The sequence below is a fragment of the Hypanus sabinus genome, chromosome 13 (assembly GCF_030144855.1).
Source record: "Hypanus sabinus isolate sHypSab1 chromosome 13, sHypSab1.hap1, whole genome shotgun sequence".
Lineage (NCBI taxonomy): Eukaryota > Metazoa > Chordata > Chondrichthyes > Myliobatiformes > Dasyatidae > Hypanus > Hypanus sabinus.
The window spans coordinates 32938003-32955417 of NC_082718.1; the positions used below are offsets into that span (position 1 = coordinate 32938003).

General features: G+C 40.0%; 1 protein-coding gene across 1 annotated transcript in view; it reads right to left on the reverse strand.

Moving 5' to 3' along the window:
- The window catches only part of mov10l1 (Mov10 like RISC complex RNA helicase 1), a 74650-nt gene that overhangs the window by 17078 nt on the left and 40157 nt on the right, over nucleotides 1-17415 (reverse strand). The window contains exons 14-19 of the mRNA XM_059988486.1: nucleotides 12554-12675; nucleotides 11061-11139; nucleotides 8932-9116; nucleotides 8174-8320; nucleotides 5392-5513; nucleotides 3609-3708 (exon numbers count right to left, since the gene is read on the reverse strand). Coding sequence (XP_059844469.1) covers nucleotides 3609-3708; nucleotides 5392-5513; nucleotides 8174-8320; nucleotides 8932-9116; nucleotides 11061-11139; nucleotides 12554-12675 — 755 coding nt within the window. The remainder of the gene's footprint in view (nucleotides 1-3608; nucleotides 3709-5391; nucleotides 5514-8173; nucleotides 8321-8931; nucleotides 9117-11060; nucleotides 11140-12553; nucleotides 12676-17415) is intronic.

A 17415-nucleotide genomic window follows, 5' to 3' on the forward strand; every position in this document is an offset into this window, starting at 1 on the left:
ATTTCTAATATCCCTTGAAAACCATGGTGCTTTCAAACCTTTAACCTTTCCTTTCAACCTAACAGGAACATACAGATTCTGTACCCTCATAATTTCACCCTTAAATGACCTCCATTTCTCTATTACACCCTTCCCATAAAACAACTTGACCCAATCCACTCTCTCTAAATCCCTTCACATCTCCTCAAAGTTAGCCTTTCTCCAATCAAAAATCTCAACTCTAGGTCCTGTCCTTCTCCATAATTATATTGAAGCTAATGCTATTGTGATCACTGGACCCAAAGTGCTCCCCAACACATACATCTGTCAGCTGACCTATCACATTCCCTAACAGGAGATCCAACACTGCCCCATCTCTAGTCAGTACTTCTATGTATTGTTGCAAAAAACTATCCTGCACACATTTCACAAACTCTAAACCATCCAGCCCTTTTACAGAATGAGCTTCTCAGTCTACGTGTGGAAAATTAAAATCTCCCACAATCACCACCTTGTGTTTACTACAAATATCTGCTATCTCCTTACACATTTGCTCTTCCAACTCACGCTCCCCATTAGGTGGCCTATAATACACTCCTATCAGTGTTACTACACCCTTCCCATTCCTCAATTCCACCCAAATAGCCTCCCCAGAGGAGCTCTCTAATCTATCCTTCCAAAGCACCGCCATAAGATTTTCTCGGACAAGCAATGCAACACCTCCTCCTCTGGCCCCTCCTACTCTATCACACCTGAAGCAACTAAATCCAGGAATATTTAGTTGCCAATCACACCCTTCCTGCAACCATGTTTCACTAATAGCTACAACATCATAATTCCAGGTATCAATCCATGCTTTAAGCTCATCCACCTTTCTTACAATGCACCTAGCATTAAAATAGATACATTTAAGATACTCTCCACCTCCTCCTCTCTTTTCATCCCTAACAATGTATTCAAATTTATTATCCTTTTCTTTCTTCTCCCCTACATCTTCGGGCTGAGCGCATCCCTTCTCCATCACCTGCCTTTCCTCCCTCACACACTGTCTCTTTACTTGCTCTACTGGTGAACTAACCTCCTCTCCCATAGTTTCCTCAAATAAATTCCTGCCCCCCCCATCTTACTAGTTTAAAGTCTGCCCTGTAGCCCTAGCAAACCTCCCCGCTAGGATATTGGTCCCCCCAGGATTCAAGTGTAACCCATCCTTCTTGAACAGGTCACGCCTGCCCCAGAAGAGGTCCAAATGATCCAGAAACTTGAATCCCTGCCCCCTGCTCCAATCCCACAGCCACGCATTCATCCTCCACCTAATTCCATTTCTACTCTCACTGTCGCGTGGCACAGGCAGTAATCCCGAGATTACTACCTTTGCGGTCCTTCTTCTTAACTGCCTTCCTAACTCACTATACTCTTGTTTCAGGACCTCTTCCCCTTTCCTACCTATGTCATTGGTACCTACATGTACCACGACCTCTGGCTCCTCACCCTCCCACTTCAGGATATCTTGGACGCGATCAGAAACGTCCCGAACCCTGGCACCAGGGAGGCAAATTACCATCTGGGACTCCTGATCACCTCCACAGAACCGCCTGTCTGAACCCGACTATTGAGTCCCCTATTACTATGGTCCTCTTTCTTCTATCCCTACCCTTCTGAGCTACAGGGCCGTCTTCTGTGCCGGAGGCCCGGCCACTGTCACTTCCACCAGGTAGGCTGTCCCCCACAACAGTACTCAAACATGAGTACTTATTGTCAAGGGGTACAGCCACCGGGGTACTCTCTAGTACCTGCCTCTTCCCCTTCCTGACCGTGACCCACCTATCTGCCTCCCGTGGCCCCGGAGTGACCACCTGCCTGTAACTCCTCTCAATCACCTCCTCACTCTCCCTGACCAGGCGAAGGTCATGGAGCTGCAGCTCCAATTCCCTAACTCGGTCCCTCAGGAGCTGCAGTTCGGTGCACCTGGTGCAGATGTGGACGTCCGGGAGGCTCGGAGACTCCAGGACCTCCCACATCCGACACTGAGAACAACAAGCTGCCCTCACACTCATACTTCCCAAATAACTGAAAATAACAAGAACTAAAAGATAAGCCTACTGTGCCCTCTTCCGCCTAAGCCCCCTGAGCCCAAGCCCTACACTCTGCTCCCGGCGCACTCCGCTGCCCACAAATGAAGCTGCCCGCTTCTTAAGGCTGTGTTCTTTTTTATATCTTCCTGCCTTCCCAGGCCTCCTTCACGCCTTTTCATGGACGGTTGCGAAGAAAAAGCATTTCAGGATGTATATTGTACAGGCAGTCCCCGGGTTATGGACGAGTTCCATTCCTGAGTCCGTCTTTAAGTCGGGTTTGTACGTAAGTCGGAACAAGTACATTTGGTTATTATTTAGCATCAGTTAGTCAAACGTTTGTCTTAGTATATAGTATATATTTTACCTTTCTATGCATATAAAACACTTAAGAAACGTATGTATTTCAATAACTAAATCAGCACGTTTCTTAGTAATAATTGTAGTTTGCATTGGGGCAGGGCCTTTCACATGCTCCATTATTCTCACTTTATCCTTTAAAGTTGTTCTGGTCGTTGACCGACTGTAGCCTAACGCTTTTCCAATGACTGATGGCTCTTTCCAATCGCTTTATTATTTCCACTTTATTTTCAAACGTTATCATTTCCTGTCAATGGAACAGAAACAATGCGGGTGGCGGATCCCAAGCTCCGCCAGGTCCCAAGGACCGCTGCACTGATTTCCCTGGGTCCTAAAGTCCACTGCACTGAGACAGGACAAATGGGACAAGTGGGGGTGGTGTTCAGTTTGGGTATTTGATCCTCCACAATATTCCACGTGGGAATTTAAACTGGAGGTGGCAGTGTCTTTTTTTATGAGGTCGAGTTGCGAGCTCAATATCAACCCAGCACAGATGGAGAGCTTGCTCGGCAGTGGTCTTTCACTGGATCGAACTCAAGAACCTCTGTTCTTGAGCCTGGCGCTGATCTCACTGCGCCACCAGTCGACTGGAAACGGGGGAGGGGGACGGGGAGGGGTAAAGTGGTGGACGGCGTTGTGATCCGACTTAAAATGGCGGACAGTGTTCTTCTTCCTCGGTTCGTAAGTGCGAGTTGTTCGTAACTCAGGGACTACCTATATACATTTTTCTGATATTGAATCTTTGAATAACCATAATTCTAAGATCCAATTTAGTTGGAAATTTCATCACCAAGTACTTTCCAAATTTTGTCTATCAAAATAATATGCAGTTCAGGCAAGGCGAAATATAAATAATTCCTGTTCTGCATAATAGAGGGAAAACACTACAGATGTTGCAATCGGAAACAAAGGGACAAATTGCTGAAAATACTTAGATCAGGAGGAATCTCAAGATTGACATGGAATTAAGATTTTTAAAAAATTAGAACACAAGTTTTTGTTTCGACTAGCTTACTTTACAACATCCACCAGTTAATCAGTTGAAGATTTTTCAAGTGAATTAAGACGAGAATTGCACATAGGAGATCTAGCCCATTACCTGAAGTGCAAATGCTACCATCTATAAAGTAGGTGTATACCAATTGTTCTGTCCAAACCAACCCATATCCTGCTTGTTTTCCACTATCACATCATACGTACCTGTCCATCTTTCCCAGATATCAACAGAAGAGGGATGAGACATTCAGGTTCACTTGCTTGTCCAGCCTCATCCACAAACACATGAGTGAAGTGGCCATTCCTTTAATGCATTTGGGAAAGACAAAAATAGGGCACAATCAGCTGCTTTAGAAGGAAAATATTCCTATTCACCAGCTATTTACAAAAAGGAAACCTTAACACAAACCAGTCCAAGTCACTAAAAATAATTTTATCAATAGTCTCAGTTCTTTTGTTCCTGATAAACTTACGACATAATGTTCCATTAACAGCTGTTTTTCTCTGTATAAAACAGTATTCACAATAAATTTCTTTTGTCAAATATTTGAATGTTAAAATCAAAAAAGACAAATACTAAGCCCAACCATTAAGTGAATACAGCTAGTTTCACAATTTCAAATATTACACATTAAGTGCATCATCATCTTCATGTGCTGTGTCTTATGATGTGGGTGATCATGGTTTCAAGACCATGATTGTTTTTGGCAAATTTTCTACAGAAATAGTTTGCCATTGCCTTCTTCTGGGCAGTGTCTTTACAAGATGGGTGACCCCAGCCATTATCAATACTCTTCAGATATTGTCTGCCTGGCATCAATGGTCAAATAACCAGCACTTGTGCTATCACCAACTGCTCATATGCCCATCCACTACCTGCTCCCATGACCTAATCGGAGGGATAAGCAGGTGCTACAACTTGCCCAAGGGTGACCTGGAGGCTAGCAGAGGAAAGGAGCGTCTTACAACCTCCTTTAGTAGAGATGCATCTCCGCCCCGACACCTAACTTAGAGTTGCAACTTGTCAAATCTGCAAGAACAGATCAATACCAAAAGGAAAATCAGAAAGTGGATTGTTATACTTACAAATCTGGATGAACTCAGCAGGTCAGGCAGCATCCGTTGAAATGAGCAGTCAATGTTTCGGGTCGAGACCCTTCGTCAGGACTGAAGAAGGAGGGGGCAGGGGCCCTATAAAGAAGATGGAGGGAGGGTGGAAGGTGCCAGGTGAAAAACCAATCAGAGGAAAGATCAAGGGGTGGGGGAGGGGAAGCAGGGAGGGGATAGGCAGGAGAGGCGAAGAAGGAATGTAAGGGGAAAGAAGAAGACAGAATCATGAGAGAGGTGATAGGCAGCTAGAAGAGGAGGCAGAGTGAAAGTGGGATGGTGGAAGGGAGAGGGAGGGAATTACTGGAAGTTGGAGAACTCGATGTTCACACCAAGGGGCTGGAGACTACCCAGACGGTATACGAGGTGTTGCTCCTACAACCTGAGTTTGGCCTCATCACGGCAGTAGAGGAGGCCATGTATGGACATATCTGAATGGGAATGTGAAGCAGAGTTGAAGTGGGTGGCAACCCGGAGATCCTGTCTGATGTGGCGACGGAATGGAGATGCTCGATGAAGCGGTTCCCCAATCTGTGTCGGGTCTCGCCGATGTAGAGGAGGCCGCACTGGGAGCACTGGATGCAATAATTACCCCAACAGACCCAAAAGTGAAGTGTTGCCTCACCTGGAAGGACTGTTTGGGGCCCTGAACGGTGGTAAGAGAGGAGGGCCCGAAACGCTGACTGCTCATTTCAATAGATGCTGCCCGACCTGCTGAGTTCATCCAGCTTTTGTACGTGTTGATTTGACACAGCATCTGCAGTTTACTTTGTGTTTAGGATTGTTATAGTTGTTCTTTGAAGTCTAAAAAACATCTGTTTACAATTATTTTAGAGGAATTTCATTACAAAGTATTTCATTGCTATTTGCTTCATTTTACCTCAATCCAATTTGATAGAATAATGCGGCTGAACTACAGGTGCTTATTATTATCCTGCAGCGTGCTGCCTCCCAGAGATCTTCTCCATCTTTACTGTACAACTGTACAGTTTCAGGTATGTACTGCAAAGGAAATGGGGTTAAATCAGAAACTTATTTCTGTTCTTACCTCAGGTTATTTATGGCCATAAGTGGAAATTGCAATAAAACAATTACTCAACAGCGTTAAATATGAATACATGGAAGCTTCTGTGGCTTTTAGCTGGAGGAGGTATTAAAATGTTTGTATTCCCTTTTCAGATGAGTCTTACTGGGAAAATACCCCAGTCACAGTATTTAACTGGTGCACATTTTGAGGCAGAGGTCCGAAGTAGGATAAAGATGGTGAATGGAGGTCTTGGCAGTTTTGCTTGGTGGGTGGAGGGTGTTGATGCTTTTTTTAAAAGTTGAAGTGGGGGAAGTGTTGCTTGCTGCTGCTGTGCAAAGAATGCATAGATTATACAACCTGTAAGCAAACGAATCTCAAGGTTGTATAATTTATATATGCTTTGATATGGTGGGTGGAGCAGGGGAGGCTTTAGGGCTCTAACGTTTTTACTGTCACATTCTATGGGGCACTCTTCTGTTTTCATGGATGTCTACTAAGAACAAAAATTTTTGTATGTATTCTCTGATATTAGATGGAACTATTAACTCTGGATCACTTAGTGCAAGAAAGAAAACCATTAAACATGTTAGAATCAGTACAGAGAATATAGATTGAAACTCCAATATATATGAATCTTGACGAATGCAGTAAAGGTAAAAAAAATATGAAGTTGTGAGAATAAAGAAAATGTACAATCTAATATTCTGAAAAGGCCTGAACCAAAACTTTTTGCAAAAAAAACATACAGCAGCACAAATGTTCAAATACCAACTTCCAATTTATTTCTTAACATTATGTAGTAAACTTACATCATTTCAGATCAGTAATAATGGGCCAAATCATAAGCTTTTTAAAAGCCTTGACCACAAATCTTCTCTAAAGGCGATCATTGTCCTGAAGTGCACAGAGCTACAGAATGGCTGGACTAACTAAAAATGTAATTTCTTTATTCAGATTCAGAGCCTTGTACTACAGAATTTGTATTTAATTTATTTTCTTAGCAATACAAGACGGAGTAAACTAAGCAATCCACCAGGTTAACCCTAGCCTACTCACAGGACAATGATCAATTAACCATTACATCTTTGAACTTTGAGAAAAAACTGAAGAACCTGGAGGAAACCCTTGCATTCCACAGGGAGAGCATACAAACTCATGACAGGAGATTGGGATTGAACTTCAGCACTCCGAGCTGCAACAGCTTTATGCTAACCACTATGCTACCATACACCCCTGAAGGGGTATCAGAATCAAAAGCTATAATGCTGACTTGAAGATTATTAAGTTTAATATCCATTTAATTGATCAGCATTTAACACATTTCCTTGTCTTTCCTGACAACCCTATGAGAGTGAAGTGATATCTGATCAACTAGTCATCTTCTGTAAGATTCCAACTTTCAATATTTAAATTTCTAACAAGTAAATTGGGGAGTAATGGAAATATCCTCGTGAGATAAGTGTACAATCAAATGTTTGGTAGTGCAAACTGGTGGTGGGGAAGTTGCATAACCTTAGTTGTACTGAGGGCCTCAAGCTGCTGGCCTGCCTGCTGCTGTAGTCCAGGAGAGGGGACACTGGAGGCAGTGCAGCATGGCATCCATGCTGGGGATGCCATGGCGATGTCTGGGGGGGGGGGGGAGGTGGGGGCGTGGGGTTGGCCTCTCCCATCAGTGCTGCCCCCTCTAGTGTTTAATTGGTAGAACGACAGGCTGGATTGTAGTGGCTGCACACTGCCAGAATCTGTACCATCTATTTGCAGGACATGTCGCTCAGGGTCTTGGCTATATATCTGTTTTTTTACATGACTATTTTTTTGCTTGATAGTTTAAATGTGCAATGTATGTTTTGCATCTTGGCCCCAGAGGAACACTGTTTCCCTCCGAAGTATTCATGTACGGTTGAATGATAATTAAACTTGAATTTGATTTGATGTGAACATTTAAAATGAAGCAGACAAATAAGTGATCCCTAACAAGTGGTCCACAAATACTACAGCCAATCAAATTGCAAACCAACCAACATAAAAAAAACAAAGCTCACTAAATTACCAGTGTCTTGGGGTGGAAGGCAGAAAGGCTGTGGTTAAAATTATGTATTTTTAAAAATATGTAATGTTGAAAGCGGTTTTCCAGTGACGGTTCATCACAAGCATGTGAATGAATTTGAAAAGAGGGTGCTGGGAGTATTTAATAGACAAAAGTAACAATCATTATGCAATGCACAAAGCCAATCAAGACCAAAGGTCAGAGTAGATGCACGATTTAAAAAAAAAACAAGGCTGAAGTGAGTGGATGTTGCATTGAGCCAGTCACATCACCTCCTTCAGGATATCCCAAATCCTTTTCAGACAATTTTAAAGTCGAGGCATTCCTGTAGTATCGGAAATGTGGTAGCCAATTCTCAATCAGAAAGCCCCCAAAAACACTAATATTAAACTGGTAGTGCAAAGGAAGATCTAAGTGCAGTTCTACAGAGACAGTCAGAAGAAAAAGACTTATTAATAAATCATAAAATTAGCATTTTTCATATCTAACATTTTGGTGTCTAAATCAGAATGCTTCTAGGTACAATAGATTCTTTCTATCCTGGCAGCAAATTCCTTAAAGACTTTTATGCAGATTAAATGATCACACCTTTTCAAGCCTCCAGGTAGCATTAACTCGCACCATGTCTCCTTGGTTTAGCAGACCACTTTCATGCAACCGAATACAGAGCAGGTCAGCAGCACTATTAGATGGAGCAGTAGCTAAAATCCGACTGTGCGGCAAAGTAAAGTAAATCTAAACAGAAGAATATCAATACTGGCATTAAACTTTGCCGAAACAACGAAGGACAGCAAGTGCAGAAAGTTAGTTTTCTATTGAAACAAACTTGAAACTATCCCAATTATAGTATGGATCAATTTTTATGCTTGACAGTTCAAAGAATTTCCTATTGTATGTAATCTATCTGCCTTAAAGAATACGAGTTGGAACTCTGAGCAGATGGATTCTTTCCAGTTCAACATTAAGTAACCAGCAAGATATGAGAACACAGCACACTCTTTCATCAAATAACAATAAGCATTGAATTATAAATAATGCAGAAGTTATATACTGTACATGAAAGTGAGAGTTCACTGAAATGTGATTTACCATTTTCACCTGTAGATCAGGAAATGCAGAGGTCAACATTTTTCAGAGAATGAGAGAGGGAAAAAACACCTTTGATGATAGCTAAAGTGAGAATGTCAGATCAACCAATGCAAATGAAAGGAAATGTTCCTCTCTCCAGTGATCGCTACTGGAATGGTGCAATGGCACAGACAGCAAATCCATTCACTGCATTGAAGAGGCTGTGAACAGCCAAATGAATCTTAAAATATACTAAAAACATTGAAGATATCAAATACCTGCAAAATAGCTTCAAGAATGGTGACTGTTTTCCCAGTGCCAGGGGGCCCAAACACAATGTATGGTGTTGGTCTGCACTCGCCACGGACAATTTGTTTGACTGCAAACTTTTGATGGTCATTCAGCAGTGAATTGTAAAATCTGCCAACTTTCTGGTTAGATGGTTCAGCTCCCACATTCTTTCCTATGTTGAAATCATAAGTAATTTCAAGCTTTTAATTGTCTGAGATCTTGAAATGTTCATAGTATAATCCCCAAGCATAATACACCAAAGTGAAACTATTAAAGCAGAAATGACTTCAGACTCCACCATTAGCTCTCCAGGTTGTTGGCTTATTGACTTAGACTTTGCTAGTTGATCTCACAAAGATTTCTCTACACGTTACTTAAATGAAGTGCCAAGGCCCCAGTAAACTTCTCTGCCAACACTTATGATTAATGTGACACTAAAATAGAAGCACAGAATGACCAAAGTGTAATCCCTCCAAGTGGACTATACAATCTCCCTCAAAAGATAACCGGCAGGTCAGCTTTTTTGAACATGCTCCTCAACTATGGAATTCAACACCTAAAACTATAAGAGATGCAAACTCAGTTGTCTCTTTTAAACGCCAGCTCAAACCCTATTTATTTAACCTTACTTTTAACTAACATCTCTTTTACTTTCATGTTTGTACTTTTATTCCATCATAAAGCACTTCGAACTACATCGTCTGTATGAAAAGTGCTCTATAAATAAAGTTGTTATCATCATCCTTCAGGAAGGAGGAAAATGGTTATTTTGAGTTACAAATTAGGAAAATAAAACTCAAACATCATATTTTTGATTTGGGCTTAATCATTCACTGTAACAACTTCCAAACATTGGCATCCTATGGAGTAGGCTTCCTGACTCTGGAGCTAACTACAAGTATAGGGGTTTGGATATGGTCGGGTCAATACTTTGATAAGACATTTGGCTTCAGGTTGAGTCTGGATGATTTGCCTAATATTGCTGCATTGGAATAATACATCTGAAATTGTCATTTTAAAGGTTATTGTTATTGTGACTATTTGGGTCAGACTTGGAAAAGATTACAAGACCTTAGGCTTGGTTTCAATTCCAGTTTGGATTGGTTGTGGTTGGGTCAAATTTGACTTTTATACTGAAAAAAGAGCCGTCTCTTTCAGCTGAAAATATCATCACTCATCATTATGTGCTATGTTGTATAACGTAAGCGATCATGGTCTCAAGACCATGATTGTTCTTGTCAAATTTTTCTACATAAATGGTTTGCCATTGACTTCTTCTGGGCAGCATCCTTAGAAGACTGGTGACACCAGCCACTGTGTACGGGTGTCAGTTGGTTGTGTAACCAAGGGGTTATGAGCAGCTAGTGCACGTCACATGACTATCCACCACTTGCTCCCGTGGCTTCACATGACCCTGATCGGGGGTGAAGCAGGTGCTACACCTTGCCCATGGGTGACCTGTATTGGAGTATAAAAATATTATGGAGTATAAAATGTATCATTTGCTGTGTAACCAAAACTATGTAGTCAGCTTGCTATGCATGTACCGAAGATGAAATCCTAGGAATGTAGAAGACAAATGGTGTGTTAATATATGTTAATGAGAGGTAGCAAGGAGATGTAGTCAGCTTTGAAACTTGCTATTTGCTATGCATGTACCCAATTTAGCAAGAGAATGAAATCTTAGGAATGTAAAAGACAATGGTGTGTTAATGGAAGATAGCTAAAGAGATGTAGATTAGAACTGTACCTGTGGTACGTGTGAAACTAGACCAGGATTTTGCTATAAAAAATGCTGTGTCCGAGGATCTGTGGGCAATCAGCGACTAGCTCAATGACTGTCTCAGCTTTGATTTGCAAATTAAAGTTTAACCCTTCTTGAAGAATCTTCTGTCTCCTGGTCATTTGTGAGGCACGAAAAACCACGACACCTGCAGGCTAGCGGAGGGAAGGAGTGCCTTACACTTACCTCAGCAGAGACACATCCCCACCCCGCTGAAAATATGGGTTTATCTTTCAGAAATTTAAGATGTTTTATGTGCATTCATGTCACCCAGTCTATGCAGAAACAGATAATCTATTAGGCATGTAATTACTACAGGTACACAGTCCTTACCAGCTTTGTCTCTTGTATCTTGCCACGAGCTCCCTTTACTTGTATGGGAATTATTTAACTCTGTACTCATATCCTTTTCCTGAAGATGACGTTGGAATAAAATTTCATCATAAAAATGTGTTGTTGACAATATATACCAACATAGCAATTAGCCATTTAATACAAGCTAAATAAACAATACAATTCCTTCAGCTTCCAAAGTGCCGTTCACTTGTAGCCAAGCAGCCAAACTTCTGAAATGGAGAACTTTATACACAAGCCATTTATGCTAATGATGCAAGGCTAAATTGCTTTAGAAATCTAAAATCCTATCTGGCTTTATTCCCAGTTTAAAAGGATAGAAGCACAAATAAAAAAAAAGATTTATATGAGATTTATGGTTGAAAGAAAAGGTTACTGAAGTACATTTTGCAGAAATTAGCAATGCATATTTTAATTACACCAGAGATGTTGTAACTTTCATGGTAACTTGCCGAAGATATATTTCACACAATGAAAGAAATAAAAATATAGAACAGCACAGCACAGGTCCTTCAGCCCATGATGTAGCACCAAACTTTTAATCTACTTGTCCCAAATGCCCTCCATCTTTCTTTCATCTACATGCCCAAAGAGTCCCTTAAATGTCCATAACAGATCTGCCCATACTATCACCCTCCAGAATCTTCAAGACAATTGTTTTCCCTACAGAAAGATGTAAAAATTGAACTAGCTGCTTGAAAGTTTTGCAGCTAGATTTTGTATTTTCTCATTTACTGTAAATCAGTTCAATTCACAATGCTTATAAAATGAAGATTAAAAGTAGTTTTTATTTGAACTAGAAAGTGTAATGGTCAAAGGCAAATCAACACAAGCTAACACTCCAAAAGCAGAATGTGACTGTGTATTCGGACTTCTCCCCTTTTTCTGTATTAAACCAGACTAGTTTGTCACCTTGATTCCTTGATATAGAAAAGGAACTAAATCTTAAAATATATCCTGAACTTTTTCCAGCAAATTATCCACAGGATCAGGAGAAAGCTCAGGTTCTCAAGAACAACAAAGAATTTGCCTTGGATAGGAAGTACTGAACTCACACGTTGCACTCTTTGGTTTACAACAGAAATGGGAAAAAAAACTATGTAAACCTTGTCCAAACCGAGAAAATGCAAAATTTCAAACTTCTGTTGGATGCTGATATTTTAATCTGAGGTTCTTTAAAGTCAAGAATTAGGCATAAAACTTGTTACTTATGGTTGTTTTCAAGCTTGAGAAAACAAAGGGAGTGGGAAAGAAAAGTAGTGAGAGAAGACCAAGATGGGAAAGAGACCTAGACAACATGATTTAGCCTTCTTATACCAATATCTTACCAGCAATAAATGCCATTTAAATTTTGTAGAACCAGACAGTCCCTATTCAAATAATGCAACACCCAAGAAACTTCAAGAAAGAGACAGAAAAACTGTAACCACTACGAAATACACACACCCACAAAAACACTGAAGTTCACTTACATTCTTGGTCTTGTCTTGTGACCTACAGCTATTTTTCCTTCGGTTTCCTAAGACCATGTCAATGTCATTCCACGTGGTGACAGCCTGTGGAGATTTGGGCACAATCTTCTCTGGAAATAAAACTGGGGTTGGGATGGGTAAAAAAGGAATGGCAGGTTACTGATAGGAACTGAGGAAGTGTGAGTTCAAAGCCACTGGATTCAGCTTGTTCCACTGTAAAATAAGATCACTAGACCATAATATATAGGAGCAGAATTGGGCCATTTGGTCCATTGAATCTGCTCTGCCATTTCATCATCCATTTCCCTTTCAGCTTCAATCTCCTGCCTTCTCCGGTATCCCTTCATGCTCTGACTAATCAAGAATCTGCTCAAATATAACCAATGATCTGTGGCAACAAATTCCACAGTTTCACTACTCTCTGACCAAAGAAATTTCTCCTTATCTCCCTTCTAAAAGGACATCCCTCCATTCTGAGGCTGTGACTTTGGCCTTAGACTCCCCCACCAAAGGAAGCATCCTCTCCATATCCACTCTATCAAGGCCTTTCAACATTCGATAGGCTTCTATGATATCCCCCTCCCCCCATTCATTTGGATTCCGGTGAGTACAGGCCCAAAGCCATCTAACGCTCCTCATACAATAAGCCTTTCAATACTGAGATAATTTCCGTGAACCTCCTTTGAACCCTCTCCAATGGCAACACATTCTTTCTTTAAAAAAGGGCCCAAAACGGCTCATAATACTCCAAGTGAGGCCTCACCAATGTCTTATGAATCCTCAACATTATGTCCTTGCTTTTATTATATTATCCTTAGGACAATTTCTATTAAAATTCAGAAGGTGCTGTTGCAAAGCTCAATGGCATTGTATTCAAAAGGCCAACCTATTGCCAAGCAGTTCAACCCAAGAACTACTGTTCGGGAAATACTTGCTTTATTTTTAAACTGAACATTAAGCCAACGGTATGTCCTGCAAAAATAAGTTTTGCTAGAAATCAATTGCATTAGTCCATTAGCTTGTGGTAAAAGCTTAAAAGGTTTCTAACAAAGCAAAAACATGATCAGACACTTCAATGAAACAAATGCATCGTCTATGCCTCTCATCATTTTCATGCCCTCGATCCCTTTAAATGAAAATCTCCCCAGAATGCCAGATTCATAATACACAGTGATTGTTTTTTAAATTTTAAAACATTGGGCAAGAGGTGTACCAAAATATCCTCAAACAATGTATAATATTTTTAAAAGAATGTTTCAAGTGTTAATCAAGCTCTGAACATCAGATTTGAAATGCTCTTTTCCTAACAGTTTAGTTCAAAGCCTGGCCAAAAAATTGTATTTTTTCTAATTTTGGGTATCCATTCATAAATTACACATTGCCTGTTTCAATGTATTATTTTACATTCCATCATTAAAAACCAGTTTCTCAGTTCAGTCAATAAATACATTCAGATTATGAGACATCTCCCTAGAACACCACTTTTCATTTATAACCTATACTTAGTGGCCACTTTTAGGTACAGGAGTGGAACCTGCTGCTGTAGCCTATCCACTTCAAGGTTTGACATGTAGTGTGAATACTCTTCTGTACACCGCTGTTGTAAAGTGTGGTTATTTGACTTACTGTTGCCTTCCTGTCAACTTGAGCCAGTCTGACCATTCTCCTCTAACCTCTCTCATTAACCAGGTGTTTTCACTCATAGAACTGCCAATCACTACATGTTTTTTTTTGTTTTTCGCACCATTCTCTGCAAACTCTAGACATGCTTGAAAATCCCAGGACATTGGCAATTTCTGAGATACTCAAACTACCCTGTCTGGCACCAACCATCATTCTGCAATCAAAATAACTTTGATCACATTTCTTCCCTATTCTGATGCTTGGCCTGAACAACAACTGAACCTTTTGACCACATCTTCATGATTTTATGCACTGAACTGCTGCCACATGATTGGCTGATTAGGTATTTGCATTACTGATGCGTACAAGTGTACCTAATAAAACGGTCACTGAGTGCAAGTTATTTAATCCAATGGCTTCAGAAATTCTGATTAAGATCCTCTAGATTTTCTGCTTCCACTAGTTATAAAATCCAACAAAAAATAGAATAGTATTAAGCTGAATCCAAGGAATTAAAGAACAATTCCTTTTCCTTCTCAACATGACCAATTCCTTGACAATACAGTTGTGAATTATCAAGATGATCAAATAGCAAATTAACTTCCCTTGGAGTCTCCTCTCCGCAGTCCATGGAGTAAAATGCGTGTTGGCGCTACTCCTTCCTTGTACAACTTACTTTCCACTGCTAGTTTTGTTTAAACTTTGAAGATTCATTACTTTTAATGAAGGATTTACGATTTAATTACGATGGCTGGAACCCAAACTGGAATCGAATTAAGAGGTGGCAAAACTGTTTCCAAAGCTGAACAAACAAAGGAGGCAGAGGACGTCTCTACTTCAGAAAGAATGTTTTCTTTGATGCAAGATATTAACACCAAGATTGGAATGGTGGGCACCAAGTTGATAAACTGACGAATGCTAATGAAAAGTTTGAAAAAACCATCTCTGCTGTCCAGGAATCTCTGAAGAATCTGGAATTTCAACATCAGACGCTTAAAAAGGCCACTAAAAGAATCGGAAGATAACAGGAGACAGTGAATCAAGTGATTAAAGAACAAGAATTAAAGATATCTACTATGGAAAAGAAAATTGTTGAGGTTTCTTCAGAATTATCAAGAATTAAGAAGAAAACGATTGATCTGGAAAGCAGAAGTCATAGGATGAATTTATGCATACTGGACTTGTCTGAAAACATGGAAACTGGTGAGCCACTAAATTTTTTTATGAATATGCTACACTCACTTTTTAGTGAGATAGTCAAAGCTCCTCCAATGATAGATAGAGCTCACCGAATCCTCTGCCCGAAGCCTTCAGTGGAGATGAAACCTCGCCTGGTGATTTTATGTTTGCATTACTTTGCTACTACAGAAGCTAGGAAGCGGGGGAAGCTAATTTATAATGGAGTAGAGATTTGTATAGATGAAGATTTTGACCCAGAGGTTTATGCAGAAAGAATTAAATATTGGGAAGTGATGGCTGAACTTTTTAAGAAGAACTGTCATCCCTCTTTGCGTTATCCAGCTCGTTTGAGAATATCCCCCCCCCACCCCCCCCAATGCTCATCCAAAACAGTTTGACTCCCCAGAAGAGGCTTGGAAATTTATAAAGGAGCTTAAGCCTGCAAGCAACTTAAACACTCAATCTTTAGCTGGGAGTTGTTTGCAGCTGTATCGTTGAAAGTTCAATCTACGTTTTATGTCTGCCCAGACATCATTTTGGCTGTTTTATTTTTTCCTTTAGGATTTGGAAGAGTTTAGCACTAGTTGTAACATATTATTTGGTTGGATCTATCTTTTTTGAATATGTAATCAATTTTTATTAAATGAATTTAAGATGGCTGCTGTTAAGTATGTTCTAACCGCTGTTAGACATATCAAGATATTTGGAATTAGTTTATTTCTTTATGTATCTGTTGTGTCTTTAGTTAGCGGTGTTAGCGTATAACTTTTTAAAAAGAGTCTGCCTATTGGAGACAGGGGTTTAGGGATTTTAGTTTAGCATGCTGTCCGCCTATTGGATGCTTTTCGGGCTGTGGGAGGAGAGGGGCGGGACAATGAGTTTAGGCTTTTTTGACTGGGCAGTCCTGAGAGGTTTTCCTGTCAATCATGTTTTTTTCCCCCCTCTGACTGAATCTATAATTTGTTCTTCCCTGTGGGTTTGGTCTGTGCCAGCGCACTAACTTATTTTATAAAATTTTAAATTAAAGCCTTATTATGGATGTTAATAAAATTAATATAATCTTTTGGAATTTGAATGGCTTGAACCAACCTATTAAGCGCAGAAAGATCTTTAAGAAATTAAAAACACTCCAAGCTGATATTATTTTTGAGCAAGAGACCCATATCCATAGGGAGGATGAAAACTGTTCTTTTTAAATTTTGGAGGGGCTCTCAGTTTCATTCTTCATCAGTAACTAAAATTAGAGGGATACCTATTTTTATTAATTTTAAAATCCCTTTGGTACATTTTAATACTGTCACTGATTCAATTGGAAGATACTCAATTGTTACTGGTTTGTTATGTGGTCAAAAGGTGGCTTTGGTGTGTGTGTGTATATGCACCTAATGCAGGAAGCTCTGAATTTTTAAGAGGTTATTTTCTGTGTTGCCGAAATTAAATGAATACAAGTTGATCCTGGGGAGGTGACTTTAACTGTTGTCCCAATCCTTCGATTGATAGGTCAAAAACCAACCTGTGGCTTCCTAATAAGGCTGTGACCCGTATTCATTCTTTTTTACCAGAATATGGTTTGGTTGATATTTGGAGATTTCTCCAAAGGATATTTTATAAAGGATATTTCTTCCCTTTCCCCACATGTACATCATAAATATTCAAGAATTCATTTTTTTTGATATGCGATTGGTGCCTTTTGTTGCGGACTGTGCGGATGACGCTATTGCGTTATCGGATCATGCACCCACGACACTAATACTGAAGTTCCCTGATAATACATGGAATCCATCTTGGAGGAGATTTAATGCAACACTGCTACATGATTCAGCACTTGTAAGCTTTATTAAAGAGCACATTTCTCTATTTTTTTAATTAAATACAACTGAGGGTATGTCAAATTTGGTTATTTGGGATGCGATGAAATATTTTCTTAGGGGACAGATAATCTCATATTCAGTCGCTTTCAGGAGGAAAACTAAAGCAGAGCTTTTAGTGATTACTAACAGGATTAAAAAAATAGATATTTAGTAAAACCTAGTGAAGATCTATATAAGGAAAGGGTGGAA